Here is a 20,563-nt window from a genome sequence, read left to right on the forward strand (position 1 = left end):
TGTGAATGGTGCAGCTGGGTGGCGTGAATCTCAAGCATCGAGCTATCGGCAGAATCCATTTAAGGGAAATTACAACAAAAACAAAAAAATCAAAAAGCTTAAGAGGCGATATAAAGGACAGCTTAGTGATTTGGACAGAAATCCTGAGGCAGTCGGAGGATTCTGACTAAAAACACCATCGCTTCTACTCTTGAACCTTGTCATATGAGCAACCGCCGCCTCGGGCTGCAGACTTGGTGGTAGGAAGAGAGCAACATTCGGATAAAGTGGAGTCAGTATGTGAAATAAAAACCACAGACTTCTCTGGGTTATGATTTGATTTCAAGCGTTTGAGCAGGTGGGAATGCTGCTGCTGGCCTCACAGTTGTACGGGAACGTTCAGGAATTAGTCCCACTGTTGCAAGTCTGTCTTGTCTGACTGCTCTAATCAAGACAAATACTCTTTCTTTTGATATGCATGTTAGGTTGATTGAAAACAACCTGAGTTGAGATGGATTCAAGCTTCCTGAGACCCTAAACGTGACTGGTTTACTATATGAATGTGTAAGTTTACACTTATATAAATATATTTATCATAATCCATTTAGTATGTTTGCACTGAAGGGGATGATATAATCAACAAGTCAACAAGATACATAATTGAAGGACTATAGATGCAATGTGGCTGACAATTCCTCAGTGCTTTATTTGTCATTGCATCCATAGCGAACATGTTTAAAGCAGAGGTGTAAACCAGTCCCCCACCAGTTTTATTTATAGAGGTTTTTTTTTTAAGTATTTTATAAATAATTTTCTCAGGTCTTGTTATCTTTTCTTTTTTTTTTTTTCTGCCCTTGCTGATTTTCCAACAATGCTCACTTTCATTATTTTTTTTCGCAAAATATGTTTAACTTACTCCATCAACACTTTCAACACCATGTTATCATTCATTAACTTAATGAATGTATTCGTTCCTCGACATAGTGGAATAAGAGCAAAGATACAGATGAAAATTTTCATTTTACACATTGCAAATGAATAATTAAATTTTTAGCCTGGCAAACTTACTAAGCATTCCATTCTGACTCCTTTTAACCTTGCCCTATTTTATGAATTTTGTTTTAATCTAAATTGACCGGGTTCATAAGTCAAATTAAAGTGGTTCCCATGGCCTTGCAGCTCCTTGTGGTGGATGTGCAGGATGAGCAGATCCCGACTCGTAAACGTAACACTCCCTCTGAGGCTGTGGCCGTGCCAGACTTTCCAGCTAAACTATGAGAGCACATTCATTAGCGTTTTATTACCGTGCCGGCACGTCACCTAATCACCAACGTGTACAGACAAATGTACAGGTTTGGTTTTTTGTTTTGTTTTCTTCTCTTTTGCTCTGAACATGACAACAATCAGCACAGAGTCATGCATCTATGCATTTTACCACTCATTTGCTGCGTTTTGATGGCTCCCTGGTGTGCTGTACTTTACACCACTATTTGTCTCCAGGTTCGCATTTCCGCAGCTCCTCTGGGATCGCATACACGCACACAAACACACACGCACGGGCGCGCACACATGATGTATTTGCACCTCCTGTGAGGACACTTATTGACTCAACAGTGAGATGGCGTCACCTTGGCTCCCCTCTTCTCCCAACCTCCGCCGATGGAAGGTTTTATTGAGAGAATCTTAATTAATTGTGGGTGATTGTCGTTTCATTTATAGTTTCAGGACCGTTTGTATTTGTCGCAGATTCGCTGATAATGACGGGCGTTCAGGAAGATTTTTTTTTATTTATTTTTTTTACAACATGCTCTTCTTAATGACCTCAATATCAGCACAGAGTTATTAACAGTTTTACAGCGCTTGATTTGCAGCGCAATATTCGGCCTTTATCTTTCTCCTTTAATAAATTTCACAGTTCAAATTGCTTATTTGCTGGTCCAGTTATTCCCTTCTCTTTTCTTAAATTAAATGAGCAAATTTAGGCCCTGTGAGCACTTTTTGTTCTTTCTAATGTCCATGACCCTATCCCCCAAATCCGTTCTGCGTTCGAAACTTCAAAAGGACTGGATGACAAATAAATAGATTAGCCTGTATCGCCCTCATTTCTTCACTTTCTGGTTGCACTTGTCTTTAAATCTCTCATAATAAGGTGCTAGTACCAGATAAGGAAGATTTTAATCAAGCATTAAGTGACAATAAATTGGAGTTGAATTTATTTATCTATACAAAAACGCATTACAGAAGAATCAGTTAAACTATTTGTCACATGTGCTTGATTCAAAGCCCTTAATTTGAACCAAAATTATGATTCAAACCATCTTAACATTATCAAATAAATATAATAATGAAATTACTTTGAAAGTACACACAAACGAGCAGGGAATAGATTTGACTGCATGTATAAGTAGAGTTTCAGGCAGAACAGTACTGACTGAGGAACAGCAATCATGCTGCGTCATGAGGCTGTCATGCAAAATGAGCTTCTATCTGGAGGCTACAAACCAATAGCATGGGCATTTTTTTGTTCTTTTTTTAAGAAGGGAGTTTTATAGTTTAACACGCCATGCATAACACCCCATATGCTGCATGACGGCGAGTCATGGGATTTGGCACGTCTCGCCAACTAGAAAGATGCGACTGTTTAAACAGTGGCGTGAAACACGCGAGGAAAATGTCAAACAAGAAGTTTTGTTAGTTATTTCTTTGATGTTTTACCTCACAGTGCCGGTCGAATGATTTTCTAGAAGCGTCTCAGATAATGGCATTTTGAAGCGAATCCAGTGGTCTGATCAGATGAGCAGTATATCAATGGTGACTCTTGTGACGCAACACTGAGAGTTTGATTTATTATGGAGTGTAAAAAGTACTGAAGTTATCCCAATATTGTTTTTGGTATATAGTTAAAAAAAAAAAAAAAGCTGTATTATTAGTAAGTAACTTTCAATCCTTTGATGGTGGGCTGCTTTCCAGAGACATCGTACTGCAACTTGTTTCTCCAGCTTTGTTGCTTCGCGGGTCAATAAGAGAGAATAAAACCCACATAAAGTATGCAATACATAATACAGCCATGGTACATTTGTATTTCTGCAACAGAGTCTCTCAGGTTCTCACTTTCATGACTGTGATGATGCGTGCCGAGCTGCAATTGCAAAACAAACAGTCATTAAAGGGACAAAGACAAAAATCATCATGCGGAAGGGTTTATCTTAAAAAGCCCCAATTTGTATTAATTTGCATTTCCTTTATGAGGGGCTTATATTATGAGGATGTGTTTGGATATATTCCAGCTTAGTTGGGACTCATTAATTAACATGTTGTGTTAAACAAGTTGTAGTGCTGGCTTTTCTTTTTAAGTGTTGACTGATCTGATGGGGTGTTTGGTGGAGTTTAGAGGCAACCTGCCTGAGGGACGATGACGAAATTGCCTGTAGGTGTGATGTGAGTGTGTGTGCCAGTCTGTCTCCCTGTGTCTGTCCTGTGAACTGTCCACGGTGTGTCTACAGAAGATGGATAGATAGTTCTTTTATACGTTATTGTTGCGTGTTGTTTAAAGCAGAGCTCTCCATCCGACTTCTTCAATGTTGAACACTTTTTGCTCAGAGATCTCGGAGACAAGACACACGTTTTCTTCTACTTTCGTGTCATACTGTACAAATTTGTACACGAGAGTGTGGTAATTTTAGATTTGTATTCAATATGTTAAAACATCCTGGTAATGCCATCTGTTAACAGTCGGCGTGGTCAGATAAGCTGCATGGATCAATATGGCTGACATGGTAAACACATTCAAGCAGCAGTGACTGTGTGCTTGTAAATATGATATAATATTTTTGCCATTAGAATGCAGCGCTGCGGCTGATATTTCAGAAGAGATCAAAACATCACAGCATCAGTAGGACTGGGGAATATTTTCATTCTCCTAAAGTGATGCCATCATAAAAAAAAAAAAAAAAAAAATCAACAAAAACACTTTTCCCAGGCCTGAGATTGTTCTGGGAACGTTTAACACCCTCCACACATGGAGACTCTTTTTGAGACACAATGCAGGACTGGGTGAAGAAGAATGAAAATAACTGTAAAGAGTGATGCCTCCTTGCTTTCTTTTTCGCGTTACCTTGGATTAAATGAGTTTTCCTCTCAGGGAGAGTGGCTTCAACTATGTTAACTACATTTTCATCAGTGGTCCAATTTCCGCACACTCCCTTCTGGCAGGTGACCAATGCAACCACAACCTCCTGCAGTTGGCTGCTTGACCAGATGAGAGTTACATTCCTTGCTCAAGGGCACAAAGCGAATGTTGGTCAGTTTATCCCTTTGTGCAGATTTTCCCAAAGTGTGATTGCTGCATTTGGAAGGCTGTTCCGTCTCCTGTTGTTTATGCTCAACGTTAAGTGGAGACAGTCTTTCTCCTCAGCCTGTTTAACCTTTATTGAGCAGGTGATTTTAGTAACTTTCACATTTCTTTCGTTTTTCCCCCCGATCCGATAAGAATCTAAATGACAGTCAGAGGCATGAATAGTTCCGGCTCGTGTACAGATTGTCCAATCTTCCAGTAAATATTCAAAATTTAAGATAGTTTTCCAGTTTGCAATTAAAATAGAATTATATCATTGGATAGTGGACATGGTAAAAAGCTTTTGGTGAATACATGTCTGTTTTTCAATGGAATTTTCTGTATATAAATGACAGAAATTGATGTTTGACATAAAAAGACCCACAAGTATTCATAACTAAGTTATGGAATATGCAACATCCCTTAATGCAGTTTAAAAATTGGAAGTATCTCAGCATCTTATTAAGGTTAAGCAGTGAGACAAGTGAGTATAGCTGGCACACAAACACATTAAACTTGCCAACAGAGCAGGGGAGATAAGGCATCTAAGTCTAAATAGTATAATGAGATACTGTAATTTTGTTTTTGGGTTTTGTTTGACAGATGCAAGTGTTTAAGTTAACTGCTCTGAATGACTAAACTCTTCTTTGTATAAACTTGTGTGTAGCTTGTGTAATGAAAGTGATACTGGCATGATAACCATACTTTAAGTTTAAAATCCACCCTTGACTATGTTGATTCCTTATCTGACGGCGACCGTAGAAGATTCAAACTGAATGGAGAAATTTGGTGATATTTCATCCTCTGATCCCAAAGATTTTCTGTTTGCAGGTTGACTTGAGAAAGTGAGCGATCCAGCAGGCAAGTGATGGTTTGGTTTGCTGCCAGTATGGCAGTTAGCAGCCAAAAAAAGATATCCATCAGTGTTTGGATTCTGGCTGGTGATGTTTTCAAAGCCTGGCTGCTGAATTGATACAAATACCACAAGGCCACGATCAAACCAGAAATGAGCAAGGTTTAGAGGTTTTTTGGGGTTTTTTTGGTCCTTGTTTGTTTTTGCATTTTTGTCAAAAAATCAAAACACAAAATTAAAAATTATGAAAGCAAAGGTGACGAAACTGATCTGGTTGCAGCACTGGCACTTGCCTCATCATCTGTATTATACATAAAGAATCTTATGGCAAAAAATTTGATGTGAGATTTCCCCAAGCATTTGGAGTCATGTAAGTTGTTTGATGGCTAGATGGAAGGATCAATGGATGGATGGATGGATGGGTGGAAGGATGGATGGATGGAAAGATGGATGGATGGATGGAAAGCTCCTTTGGTAATCAGGTTTGTTGTATTTTCTACAATTGTGTAAAAAGCTTGTATAAAAAAACAAGTTTATTAAGTAGAATTTCACCAAATTAGTATCGGCAATAGTGTTAAAATAGAATTAAAATTCACGAAACATAAAAAGTCCTTTAATACAAAACGTATTTATTTCCTAACATTTGCTGATGTGGGACACATCTATAGGGATTATAAGGGCGAACAAGAATGTAAATTATTTGGTATATAACACTGATTTGCGCTATATGCCACCTTCTTTTTTTGCAAATAAACACTGCATGAACCAATTAAGGTCAAAGATCTTAAGCACACACAGACTGAGTACAGAAGTGTAAAAACTGATGTGTAAAACTCCAAAGATCACACAGTGCAGCGTACACCTTTTTCACTCTCTGCTCAGCCTTTGGTTGGATGCAACGGTTCAGAAGAGATGAAGTATGATTGCAGCAATAAACGGTGTTTGTTGCCGACTTTGAAACACTTTTCTTGTTGAACTTCCGCACACGGAGTCGTTCTGACCCGTGTAAAAGCACCGCCGAGGCGACAGCCGCAGTAACGGGCTGAAAGAGAGTGTTTGAGGAAAGCTTTCGATTCTGCACAGTACAGGTGGTCACGTGTGGTTCAGTTCGCCTCACATGGCACGACCTTGTCAAGGTCAGGAGTTTCATTCGGTGCGGCCACAGTACTCGCAATTACTTTCCCCGTGAGATGAAAGCATATTGGACGAGCACGGGCTTTACGACATCAGAGCCCAGCCTGCCCTTTACTAATGTAAAGGCCAGATGTTAAAAGAAGAGAGGGGCCTGTAAGAGTTGTGGATAAAAGTGCAGGAGGTTTGAAAAGGGAAGAAAGTACTCCAGACCCATCGCTTACAATCCTGCGAATCAGCTCTTTTGAACATGTTTCAAGTAGCAAAAACACAGTTTTTCTGTTTTCTACACCGTAGTTAGGATTTAGATCCTCTGTAGTGGTGCGCAGCTAAACCCTTAGGTTGCATGGAAAAGATTGAGTTTCTTCTGTGTTTTGTCAAATCACTCAACACCAGCTTAACGGTTAATATGTACATGAGCCGGACAGTCTGATGGAGATCACGAACATCAGGTTTCAGAAACAACGCACACAGAGAGAGACAGGTAGAGAGACGGTTTGTATCTGGGTTACTCTGGCCTCACATCTCTCCACTGCAGATGAATATTAATAAGGAGTTATTAATATCTGCTGCCTGCGCTGTGTGCGTGAATATGTGTGTGTATGTGAGGTCGGCATGGAGGCGCAGTGTGAACAAGCCCTCCTCCTCTTGCTTCTCCTCCTTCTCCTCCTCTTCAACACGCATCTCTATCAGTCCGTCCTCGCTTTTCCTCCTCCTCACACTCTCTCTGAGTCTTGAAGTTTTCTTCTTCTCTATTATCAGTCCGTGTCACATCCTTCGCCACTGCATTGATCCTTCGTGTCTATCACAGCTCCTAATGTTTGAGCAGGAGAGGCCAGTGCTGTTTGTAGTTTGTCAAAAAAAAAAAAAAGAAAGAAAATCGAAGAGGAATGACTCAATTTTCTGCTGTTTGTCATCTATTATGATACATATCCATCAGAGGAAGAAAATCATGTCTTCGTGTCTCAGACACTTTGTTGTGCATTCATCATCTGCACTTTTCACTGCTGTTTTTGCCACAAGGACCGTCTTTGACATCGACCAGACGCTGGCTGTTTGTTTTGTTGAGTTGTGAAGCTTAAAAGTGAGGTTACTCATTTTTCCAGTCTTGCTCATTATTACACAATGTCAGAGTGGGGAATCCCCATACTCATCTACTTAAAACAAAAACAAAAACAAGAATTAGTCACCCATCAGCTCTGCAGAAGCAAACCTGTCATCATTCATATGTATTTTACAAAAACAAAAAAAGTGACAGGTTGTAATTTCCTGGAACGGCGTAGCCTAGCAACCTTACTGCAGCAGCATGTCTTTAAAAAGTTACTAGGGAGGAACACCTGTAAAACTACCCTGTGAAAAATCATTTTCGTTTTACACCTCACGACCAGCAATGTGAGAATTACTTATGTTCGGAGGTGCCAGCAGCCAGATTATTATTTTCTTTGGACAGAGGAATTCTATTTCAAGCGTTTATAGGAAGGTTTAGGGACAGTTGGTTTACCACATTCCTGCCAGCCAATGATTGGCTTTTGGATTCATGATCAGATCAGGAGTTGGGGTCAGTAGGTAGGGAGGTGTGTATGCCTGTGGAGGAATTAAGGGCTTCTGTTTTTAACATGTGAAGAACTCTTTGGTTGGTCGGTCAGTCGGTTGATAAGTCGGTCAGTCAGCTGGCTGGCTGGTTGGCTGGTTGGCTTGCTGGTTGGTTGGTTGGTTGGTTGGTTGATTGGTTGGTTGGTTTAACAAGCATTAAATGCCAAACTGGCGTCCTGATACAAATAAACTTCAGATATTCTTCACTGGACACAAAGGGCTACTGTATATATCTCTGTTGCTCTCAATGTTTGGATTCACACTTTTACACAGTCATAAAAATAAGACTTAGTGAACTTAGCTTGAACCAGCCAGCTAAGACTTGACTTACACAGCTTAACACCATGCAGTAGTATCTATAGCTTTGAGTTAGCTCTCGGGGATTTACAATGATATGTCATTGTTGAAACAATTCCCTATCGAGAGGATATAAATGACAATTAGCTACATTTTTCACTCCCCGTGAGCCACTTCTATTAATTTCCTAAAGCCTCAAAATGTATGCCTTTTTTCAATTGTAAAACTGGATTTGGGGTGTTTTTTTTGTTTGTTTGTCTTAAATTCAGAGATGAATATTCACTGTCATCAACACATGATTCTGTAATGAGTAACGCTCACTGTATGTAAAGTCTCCTCTCCTCTGGCTTCCTCTCATGGTCCAAAAAAGTTTAACAAGATTAAGTGAGTGTGTTTATGTGTATCCAATCATCCAATAACCCGTATTGTGCTACTGTATAGACTCGACAATTGTACATACTCTACATAAACATAATTTTATTGTGTGCATATCTATAGTCCCGCTCAAGCCATCTTCAGTATTTTACTGTTTATTTACTGCCGAGGCACCTCTGATAAGAAGCGATATACGTTGACATGTGACATATTCACTTCAATGAATCTCACAGCAAAAGTATAGTTTAATTGTAATATGCATTGTTGGTTTTTCATGTTCTCTGTGAGGGTGTATGGCTTTTCTTTGGGTACTTTAGGTTATGTGATGACTCTAAACTGCCTATAAATGTGACATGATGTGTGTGTCTGTCCTAATGGACTTGCCAGTGTGTCTTCTTTGCAGTTAAAGGCAGTCTAGGAGATAAATGGGTGAAATCAACAATTCCATGTGTTTTAGCTCCACATTTTACACAGTGATTTAAAGATATATATACTCCCCCACCCTCTGGGACTACAGAGACGATATCCAATCAGTGCCTGGTCACAGCAGCGACTGACAGTTTGAGGGCTGGGCTACGCTGGAATAAATTGAAAAGTCGGGATGACAGCGAGCAATGTGCCGGTGAATCCAGCGCAGAAGTGCATAATTCATACGCACATATTCCCACCGGCATTTTATTGTCATATATGTCTCATGTGTGGAGAGCGCACATAAGCTCACACCCTCTTGCTCATTTCCCCTCCACTTCACTTCTGACACAAGGAAGTATGTTAGAGTTTAATGAATAAATCCATACAGAATGGGGTTTGTGTGGCGCGCCCTCGCTGCAGTAAAGGTGCAGTAAGTGCAAAGAAGGCTGTGGTGAATGTTGAGCAACAGCATCACACGCACCTGTTAGAATGACCTTATTTATCACACACACAAAAAAATCCCTCAACATGAATATGCTGGCAATCATCACCTTTTTTGTTGAAACAAGCAGATGTGTGTTTACTGCAGAGGAGCGAGAAGCTTTTTTTAAAAATTTCTTTTATTTTCAATATACAGTCAACGAGCAGCAATTTCCCCCGACAATAAGATGCTCTTTTGTCCATTAACAGTGACGCTTCTGTTCAGCATGATAAGTTTTTTTCTCCCTTGTTTGGTTGGTCATGTTTGTTCTGCATGCCTATTCGGTCTGATCACAAGCCTGAGATTTACCGCTTCATGTGTTTGCCAATGTAAATTACAGGCATGTCCAGCTCGTGCTGTGTGGGGATTTTGTGTAGCGTCAGCATATAGTGTTATCACCTCTTTTTGGGGTGGGGGAGGGTTGTTGGTCAGCGATCATGTGTGTGTGTGTGTGTGTGTGTGTGTGTGTGTGTGTGTGTGTGTGTGTGTGTGTGTGTGTGTGTGTGTGTGTGTGTGTGTCCCTCTTGTCTTTCATGAAGAGCAGGTGTGTGTGTATGTGTGAGCTTGTGTGTTTGTGTACGTGTGCTGGGTAGCAGGTGTGTATGTGTGGTGTGCTCACTCGGCCAGATAATGAGCGCATATGGACCGAGTGAGAGAGTTACAAATGCGCACACACACACACACACACACACACACACACACACACACACACACACACACACACACACACACACACACACACACACACACACACACACACACGCACATACATGGACACACTCTCAGTTTCTGCCCTGCAAATTTCATGTAACCAAGTGACGCCTCCTATTTTGCATTTGGGTTTGTGACTCGAGTGTGTGTGTGTGTGTGTGTGTGTGTGTGTGTGTGTGTGTGTGTGTGTGTGTGTGTGTGTGTGTGTGTGTGTGTGTGTGCATGTGTGTGTGTGTGTATGTGTGTGTGTGTGTGTGTGTGTGTGTGTGTGTGTGTGTGTGTGTGTGTGTGTGTGTGTGTGTGTGTGTGTGTGTGTGTGTGCGTGTCGGTGTGAGTGAATGAATGAATGACACATAAATTGGATGAAAATAGTATTAGGCTTACAACTGGTATTTATGATGCCAGTGATAATGAGGGTTAAGCATGGATGCATGTCATTCAATCCCTGAGCAGCACACAAGCAGCAGCAACCTTTATGACGAAGAGGAAAAAAATATTTCACCTCATTTTAAGATATTTATTTTTGCTTCATGCTTCAGATTGAGTCAAAAAAGTGCTTCTCGTGGATTGGGTGATGGACTAACTGCTTTTTCCAGCTACACAGACGGGTCAGAGCGTGAGAGAGAGAATAATTGTCAGCTATTAGAAAGTGACAGAGAGGGGAGCGATGGAGGGGGAAAGAGTGAGAAGCGGCAAAGCACGAGAGACGGCGAGGAACGCAGGGATCAGGGTGGAGGGGTGGATTAATGGACGAAGGAGGAAGGGTGCACGGACGAAAATGAACTTGTCTGCTGCTGGAGAGTCAATGGAGGGAGTGACAGCTGTATAGATTAGGGAGAAAAGAGCGAGAAGAGGTGGGAGAGGAAGAGGAGAAGCTGTGTCACGAAGGCTGAGGGTTGGCTATTATTAGGTGGGTGGGAATGGAAAGAGAAAAATGTGAAAGGGTGCAAGGTGAAAAAATGTATTCGACAATCTTATTTAACTTGGGTGTGATGATGGAGGTGAGAGGCTGCACGGTACCTGATTCAAGGTCAGGTTCTACCAAGGGAGCTTTTCAGGGGTGTCAAACATAAGGTGGGCCACCAAGCAAATTGTAAAGATTTATGTTTTTAACAAGCTTCCCCAAGAGTAGCTGACATAACAAAACACTGAGATCCAAGCTGAGATAACTGTGATGTTGCCATGAAACCTACCTATCTCATTGTTGTCATGTTTCTGGACATTTCACTGTATTTTGCTCCAGAAGGCCTCATTAAAATTGGCTTCATGTTGAGATTGGAGTCATTTTTGGCAGTAATTGTTTTGGTTTTGTGAAAATATAGATATTTTCATCATGCATACTCTGAAGCCACAAAAAAGTAGAAAAAAGAAAGTTAGTATGGGTTAGTTTTACCAGTCCAACCCACTAATAATGAAACTGGAGTGCATGTAGCCCCTGAACTAAAACATGTTTCACAGCCTGAGTGTAGAGTTTTCACGTTCTCTCTGTGTATACGTTTTCCTAGATAAGCCTATATGTGAGATGGATGGATAGGTAAAATATAAAGAAGGTACAATAGCGAAAGAGGGGCAACTACATTATGTTGAGGCTGTTCTTGTCGTCACGAGAGCAAGCTCTGAAATATGTTTGTGCGCGAGCCTGCGTTTGTGCATCCCCCATTAATTAGTGTCTGATCAGGTGTCATCATCAGTTAATTGACTGATAATTACATCTTCACTGTCCAACCAAATGGATCCTCGATGGAACGGGTGGAGGGGAAGAGAGAGCAGATGAAGGATGAGCACGGGAAAAAAAGAGAGAGCGAGAGAGAGCGAGAGAGAGAGAGGGGGAGAATAAATGGATAGCGAGACAGAGAGCGAAAAAAGAAAGGACACACAGAGGAGATGACGTGCGATACTGATTTAGGGTGGGATAATCTGATTGGTCCCCTTTTTTTTTTGTTCGCTATCTGGTTAAGCCAATTACAAGAGCAGAGCGATGTAAGATTATGGGCTTTTTTTTTTTTTCTTCTTTTTTTTTTTTCCCCAGCTAATGCAGTTTTTGCTGCTGTATTTTTTTTTTTTTTCAGGGGGGAGAGGAAGTGCTCTTTGCTGTTGACGATTATCACACCTGAGCAGTTTGCAGCACGGTGTTTGTGTGCGCGTTTCGGAGACGGTGGCACTTTGTGGCAGAGTGCTTTAGAGTCGCAGCGATAGCATCTGTCTCCAGTCTTTATCATTAGGTAGATAACAGCTCCACTGACTTGAGTTTGTATCACAGCTCATTACAGTCTGCAGTTCAGTTCACACTCAAGTTCAGCTTCAGGTTGTGGTGAATGCAGACGGACTGATGATTGATGAAACGTTTTGCTCCTCTTGCTCGGTCCTATTTGACGGTGGTACAGCCAGAAGCTTGTTTGTGCTTTTTATTTAGTATCAGATCATTTGCATTGTACACCTCACCACACCACAGGGGACAGATACTGTTGTCCACGTGTCAGAGTCCATTAAGAATGAAAACTATCATCAGAATCGGACCGAAGAAAACGGACACAATCAGTATATTGGCTGGGCCGACACTGTCCTGGGAGACATCCTGCAGGGCGCTGATGTAAATCCAAAAGGTGCAGTGGATCCCTGTGTGCGCAATAAGTCTGCTTTTTCCATTTGGTGAGGCGGCAGGATCCTGGGGAGCTCATCGTCCAAACACAACAATCTCTCTCTCGACGCCCCAAGCGGTCCTCCAAAGTCCCAAATAATCCACTTTGTTGCCTGGCACAACATCCATTAGTTGGATGAACTTTAAAGTGAGACTATGAGGGCCAACTTTTAACTATTTATACCAGCATGAATGCCACTGTGTTTGCCGCTCCTTTTTTTGCATAATTCATGGTATTTTGCCACCCAGGTTAAACGCTCGGATAAAGCCGAGGACTCTGGGATTGTGATGCTCTTACGTCTGCAGATGTAGCTTTGTTTTAACATACATATATATTCACTTGATTTGTGTGAATATTTTACACGTGTTAAATCCATTTCAGTAAACAAGTACAAGCCTCTACAATTGGTGTGTTGAGGCTTTATTTCCTGATTAAAGTCAGGTTTGTTTCGAGCCACATATACACATGTATGATGAGACTGAAGACAGTTGATACAGAGTACAATTGATTTTATTTAGGATTCTTTGTATTTTCTCCTACTGTCCATCCATCACAGATTAACCCCCATCCCCTTGACTAAAGGTCAACATCACAGGGCAAAAACAGAGAGACAGTCACAATTAAATTCATACCTAAATTTGGAGGGTGTGTGGACTGTGGCAGGAAAGCAAAGAACTCAGAGAAAACTCGAACTGGTGAACCTTCTTTCTACACTACAGCCATTTTCCCATCTATGAATACTGAAAAGAAGCCTTTGAAAAATATATTTATGTCTAATTGAGAAAAAACCCAAAAGACAACATAAATAAGACTTACACTGATAGAATTGAAAAAAGAAAAGCCTTCATGCACGGAAGGATATCGCATAACACAAGTGAGTGCGTGTTGAAGTGGAAAACTTAACATAATTGAATATTGATTGACGAAATCACAGGAGTACCGCTTGCCTGCAGGTCTACTAACAACTCCGACTGTGATGCCGGTTAAATTAATTAGCGTAATATATTTGACAGTAACGTCTTATGACGGATGGATGAATTACTGGATTAAGTCCTGTCAGTGGTGGTTATGCAGCCGAGCCCCTCACTCACTGATGTCCCTCCCTTTTTACCCCGTTTTTTTTCCCTTTTATTCCTGAATTTCATTCTCCTCATCCTCTTCTCACATCTCTCCCAACTTCCTCCTATAATTTCCACCTCTTCATGTCAACCCTCTTTTCTTCATCCGCTCATCCCTTCCTCTCCTCTCTCTCTCTCTCTCTCTCTCTCCCTCTTCGTCAGTGGGAAGTCCATGCGTCCATGGACTGCTGTGTTCCTTCCAGCAGAATAAAGAGCGGCTAATAGATTTATAGTCAAGTCTCATGAGCACACAGCGTATCATGCAATGCTCACACACACACACACACACGCATGACACGACTTTGCAAACGCATGTGGCGGGACAGGCACACCGAGAGGCCCGCGGTCAGACAGACAGATTAGTGAGCTCTGTATTATTGAAGTTTTACTGTCCGCTAATCCTTGCACACACACACACACACACAGACACACACACAGACACACACACACACACACACACACACACACACACACACACACACACACACACACACACACACACACACACATAAACGCATGCTCTCTCTCGGTGGGGTACACCCTGTGAGAGGGGCCGGCAGTGTGAGATAAACTGATCACGCAGCAGTCCAATATGCTGAAAGTGATTATGTGTGCATGTGTGTGAGAGTGTGTGTGTGTGTGAGAGAGAGAGAGAGAGAGAGAGAGAGAGAGGAGTGCACTGGAAGCGATGATGTGCAACAGCAGCCATGGACCAGATATTAACTCGTGTTGGAGTCGATTGCGGCAAGATGAAATAGGACAATTTACCATATAAAAGAAAGTGAATAGATGCATGCTCAAAATATTTACTCACAAAAAGTGATGATTTGCTGTTGCTATCTAAGTTTTATATTTGGAAAAAAGGCATAAAAAAATTGTAAAGTGTGTAATTAAGGCGAAATATTACGGCAGTATTTCCCATAAGGCACAGCTGGATCTGCTATTAATAACAGATTTCACTCCGACTGAATGTAAAGATTCCTTCAGCACTATTCTGAACACGCTGCTCCTAAATATTAGCAGGCATATCTGGTGTTGTTGTTCAGCCAGTGCATTTGTTTTTACATTAGGTTCACCTTCGGGGTATTAAAGTTTTATCTCCACAGTGATAGAAGTGATAAAATTTACTCACACAGCACTTATTCAAACAAATATACCGGGGGGGTGACATACTGAGGCCATGTTTACACGTACCCAGTTTAAAAAACAACAAAAACCTGATATTTCCCTCTCTACATTAAAAAAATAAATAAAAATCTTCATTTACAGTGACCCACATATAAAGCTGGTTCAGAGCTACTAGGAGCATGCCAAACCTGTTGGGGGCAGTGTAGCAGGAAGCATGAAGCCATGATAGCCAATCACAATCCTGGAAAAAAAAAAACAGGACGTCATGAATTGGAAATAGAGATCTCCACTATGTGGTGAGTTGCAGCTGCGTTTATGTGTAAATGTGTGGCTCAAATGCAGAGAAATACCGTTTTTGGCCTTGCAAAACATTTTCATGGCTTTGTGGTATTTTTGCTTAACGTTAAAAATGAACCTGTCCCAACATTTTTGTGCCATCAAATATACAATATAAATTTTTTTTAAATTTTACACATCATCTGAATTTTATGTGAAGTGTTGTATTGATCACAATTTGAACTCGTAGCTCTGTCAAAAGTGGAAAAAAAGCTTTAAAAATAGTACAATGCAACACAGATGTGAGTCTTTTTGTAATTGACAAAGCCTTTCCTATGAAACATGCTCGCATACACAAGTGAAACTGGGACAAGCACAGGTGTCAATAATAAAATTAATGATGCCTTTCTTGCATTGAAGTGCTTTGGTTTAAGTGACCTCACTGTCACATCTTCATGACATTGTCAATGAATGCCATTATTAGTGGCACTTGTATGTTTCCTGCTATATTCCAAGCTGTCTTCCTTCAAGAAAACCCGTGAGCACACTTTTTGTTCTATTTTAAACATTTCGTGCCAATGAAATCTCTTTATAGTTGTTTGATTCTTATTCCGGCCTTTTGACATTCACTTGAAATCTGAGTTTAAAGCTTGCACAACTTAACATTTGCAGCATATTTGTATGCTGGCAGGCTTTGAGATGGAGAGGATCTATTAATGAATGCAGCAGTGTTACCTCGTCATGAAATATTTTTAAACCGCGTTGTTGCCACATTTATGTAAGTTGCACTTCTTTAGCCGCTGCATGTTAAGTTACACAAGAAGCAACGTGTAGGTGTGGTGGCCCTGGAGTTGTTGTGGGGCAATCGGTGCGTGGTTAAGTCAACGAAAGTAAAACAGGCTACTTCTTACAGGAGTCATCTCGAGGAAGTAGTTCAATTTTGTGAGCTGCTGAACAGTGAACACTGCATAAGGATAGCTTGTCTTTTACCTGTGAGAGGGACTGAAGCAAAGATGAAGCTCATCTCATAGAGAACAGTGAGAAGATGATACCCACAGTCTCATCAGGGCACCTGATGGCCAATTCCAAATTCCTTCTGAGATCCAACATTTCTTTCTGTTTGTTAACATTCTAATTTAAATCCGACTCTCGTCTGCATAGTCAATGTTTCAGATTGTCATCAATACATCATTTCAAGATCAACAATCATTTTAAGTCCAATTCACCTGGTTGTATTCTTTGAATATTCTTTAAATCAGCTGGCAACATGTATAATCTAAAGAAAAAACCCCGGCCCGGAATCGAAACGGTTAAACTCTTGCATGTTGTAAGCTGTAATGTTTTCTCAGGCCATCACCAACTTGAGCGTATATGTAACAGCTTTGCAGCACTGAAGTGAGACGAGTAGGATTTCAGGAGATAATAGAAATGCTCCGTAACTGTTCAAACTGTGTAAAGGATAAGCCCGCCCTTCTCCAACTCCTCCACGTCACTTCTCATAGTTCCCTCTTTCCCTCCATCGTCTTATCTCTGTTGTTAGGATTAACATAACAGCAGTTCCTAATGTTTAGTACTTCATGAGATTGTTTGCATTCAACTTAAATTATTCTTTTTACTGTGATTCTGTTGTAAATCGGCATAACAATATGGCAGTTTTTAAATGCTACATGGCTACAGTCATCTCTGGTGAATTATGGTTAATTATGTATTTTAAACTAAATTATGTTTTTTTTTTTTATTGTATTGAAAATATTTAATTTACACTATGTTATGTGTTCTCAACAAAAAAGCAGTGGAACCTTTCTATGTGTACGGGTGACGATCCCAACCTTGGAAGTGTCACTTGTTTTCAGTGTAATCTCGTGCCGTCGGTGAAATCCTCGTTCGAATGTGAAGCGAGCGGCTCGGAGGATGTTATAACTGTCTTTAATCTGGCTAAGCATGGCGTTTAGATAATCCGCTCTCTCATACTTTCACTCAGTCTTACTCCTGCAGTTTGCATGGGTGAAACTGCGTAATCTCAATGAGATTACTATAATTCTGCCTCTCGTTTCTCTCAGGCTTCTTTCAAGGCCCTTCATTCAAATATGGCCACTTGTTGTCTACAGCCATGCAGTGAATTCTTTGACGACAGTGCAGTCTGCTCCCCCCCCCCAGAGTAGTCCTTAACTCTCAGAGGCACTGTGACTGTGAGTGTGCGAGTCGCCTCAAACTGTACCGCAGAAATTATTTCCTCAGTAGAAAACCTCTAAACTGTTGGCTGCAGTGCTACGGAATGAAGTGGCACAAGTGATCCGCTCAGATGTTTAGCACCAGTGCCAGCTCCACTGGCCCGTGATGAAATTAAAAGTTAGAGACTTATGTGAGATAAAGGGCTGTGATGTTTAATGTTGAGCACAGTGGAAAGCCACAGACAGATGGTCAAGGAGTAAACATTGTACCATTGGCTGTGATACATGGGAGTATATCAGGGGCTGGGCGTTGTTGCGGAATTCAAGTACTGAAAGTCAACAGTGGCAAACAAACTACAGATTTAACTTGAAAGAGCCATATGTGATTTGAAAGTTTTGATGTGGAAAGGTGGAAAGACGCCATCTATGAGTTTGCATATAACTTTCTTTTCTCTATTTTTTTTTATAGGCTCCGACTACTCTCCCCCTCCCCCCATCCCTCGCCCTCCCCCCCCCAGCCTGACCAATGAGCACATTGTCGGCGGCAGCCACAGTGACCATGGCGGAGGCGGGGGCGCCGTCAACCACGGAGTGGGCGTGGTGGGCCTGGCCCCGGAGCACATCCCCACGCCGGGCGCGGCCCTGAGCTGGCAGGCGGCCATCGACGCCGCGCGGCAGGCGAAGATGATGGGCAACGCCGCGGCGGGCGGAGGGGCGGGGCTCGGGTCAGGAGGGGGCGGGCCCATCTCCACGGCCAGCTCCACACAACGGAAGAGACAGCACTACAGCTCCAAACCCAAGAAACAGACCACGACGACCGCCACCAGGCCGCCGCGGGCCCTGCTCTGTCTCACGCTCAAGAACCCCATCCGCAGGGCCTGCATCAGCATCGTCGAGTGGAAGTATCCTTTCGTGACTTGTGCGTAGAGCTCCGTTCAATACTCAGTGTTCACACAGTCGAAAGAATCACAAGATACATTGAAGGCGATGAGTTTCTCTCCAAGCATCAGTCTGCGTCTTGTCCTCCACGTCATATCATTTGAGTTTGCGTGACATTTCAATCTGACGTGTCTGTTCTCTCCAGGTGATAATCCGTCACAAGACTCCATTGTGACCTTTAATTTCTCAAGTTAAGCTACAGTAAAATGGAGGCAAACTGATCTAAATGTGACGAGGAAAAGTGAGTTTAACTTTCAGGAACAAGTTAACAACAATGTGCAACGCGTTGCATAAAGCATGAATCTCCAGAGCCGTAAGACAGGACTTTGGCCAGAATTGTCTTTTTTCTATTTATTACTAGTAGCTGATATTTGCTCATTCATTTTATTCATTCACTCATGGAATTGACTTGAGCTGTTATGCGGGTGGCCCAGCTCAAAAATACTATGCGTAACATAGAAATTCGATAAATCAAATTGTTCATAAATGCACGAGATATGAGTATTGGGGTGAAATCTAGTTAGTTCATTGTACGTTATGCAGTTATAGATAAGATAATGATCATAGTTTTAGTGTGCATGTAAACAGAAGTAGAAAGACACTTACAATTTCTATGATTTCATGTTTTTCTTGACAAAATGTCAAATGAGCTCATAGTAATTCCTTTAGTGCAAACTATTGATAGATGCACAGTTAACTGCTGCAGGTCCACTGTGAGCAAAAAGTAAAAAAATAAATAAAAAAATAATCCCTTAAACTCTCTATTTATTTAGTTGTGTGGTTTCCCAGTCTGCTTCAGTTTGTCCTGCTCAAAGTTCATGTCGGTTGTGTAATTTCATGAAGTTTAAAATCCACTCAGTAACGATGAGTTAAATTGCTGTGGACCAAAGGGAATATTTTATCCCCCCACCTCCCCCCCCGTAACGTTAATCCCATCCGTATGGAGCTTTAATCAATCTCTCTTCTGTCCTCTAGCTCTCAATAAGTGTGATTCCCTCCCTCTTCCTCTCAGTTGTCTTAATCCCTTCTCTCCATCCTCTGTTTGCCCTTCTCCTTCTTTCATTCCTGCTTTTCTCTTTCATCTTATTCTCTTTTTCTGTTTTCTCACAGGAGGCTGAAACAAATTGTGTCATTTTCATCCCTCCTTCACACCTCTTCCAGGCATTTTTTTTCCCTCTCGTCCCCTGGCTGTTTCTAACCGCGTTCATCCCTTCTCCCGCAGGTTCACACATTCCTCTATTCCTCCTCTTCTGCCCCGTTCACCACCTTGGAGTCTTGCACAACAATTATCTGTCCCCGCCTGTGTCCGTCCAAATCCTTCCTCCCCACTGTTTTCCAGCGGTGCTTCCTTTCCATCCTGTTTTGCTTTGTTTTTTGTTTTTTTAAATAATTTTTTTAAGCTCCTTTGTAAGCAAGAGAGGGCGGGTGGACATACATGGTCCCGGTAATCAATAATAGTTGCAGGTCCACGAGAACATCAGCTCGGCAAGAGGAGGAGGCGACAGAGCAATGGGAAGGATGAGGGGAGGACATAATGGAGCAGAGTCACTGTGGAGAAAAAGGAGGGAGTACGGTATTGAGGGGAGGATGGGATAGGTAAACAAGAAAAACTACATGCCTGGAGGAGAGAAAATGATGAGCGAGGGGAGGGGAGGAGGTGTGGAATCGAGGGATCGTGAAGTAAGAGAGGGTTGAAGTGAACTGGTGAGGAAGGAGAAGATGAGTTAGGAGTGTGTGCTCAGAGGAAATCGTCGAATTACAATAAATCACTGCACTGTTTGGATGAAAGTGCTGCAGCAGAGAGTGCATTTTTGTCATTTCTAATACTGACACAATAGACATGCTTTCTAAAATGGCAAAGAATTTCCCAAGCGATGGTGCCTGTGTTTTTAAATTTAGTGTAACCTCTTATATTTACATGTAACAGATAATACACATAATCTCCCTGCTAGTTTACTTTGCTGCAGTTAAATGGTCACCATCCCTCCGTAAACTATGGAGTCTGACTGTACACATGCCTAAAGAAATTAATAGCTTGAAACCTGAATATTCCCTCAGGGTCACTGAAACAATCTCACCCAATAACTGATGAGCGCTTGCACCATTACCCACAATTCCCAGAATCATT

The 20,563-nt window shown here is 41.6% G+C and overlaps 1 protein-coding gene across 1 annotated transcript in view; it reads left to right on the plus strand.

The window, feature by feature from the left end:
• Positions 1-20,563, plus strand: part of cacna1c (calcium channel, voltage-dependent, L type, alpha 1C subunit) — a gene marked incomplete at its 5' end in the record, with an annotated part of 194,491 nt that overhangs the window by 49,181 nt on the left and 124,747 nt on the right. The window contains one exon of the mRNA XM_080518084.1: positions 17,966-18,398. Coding sequence (XP_080374210.1) covers positions 17,966-18,398 — 433 coding nt within the window. The remainder of the gene's footprint in view (positions 1-17,965; positions 18,399-20,563) is intronic.

Source organism: Blennius ocellaris, assembly GCF_963422515.1.
Source record: "Blennius ocellaris genome assembly, chromosome: 22".
Lineage (NCBI taxonomy): Eukaryota > Metazoa > Chordata > Actinopteri > Blenniiformes > Blenniidae > Blennius > Blennius ocellaris.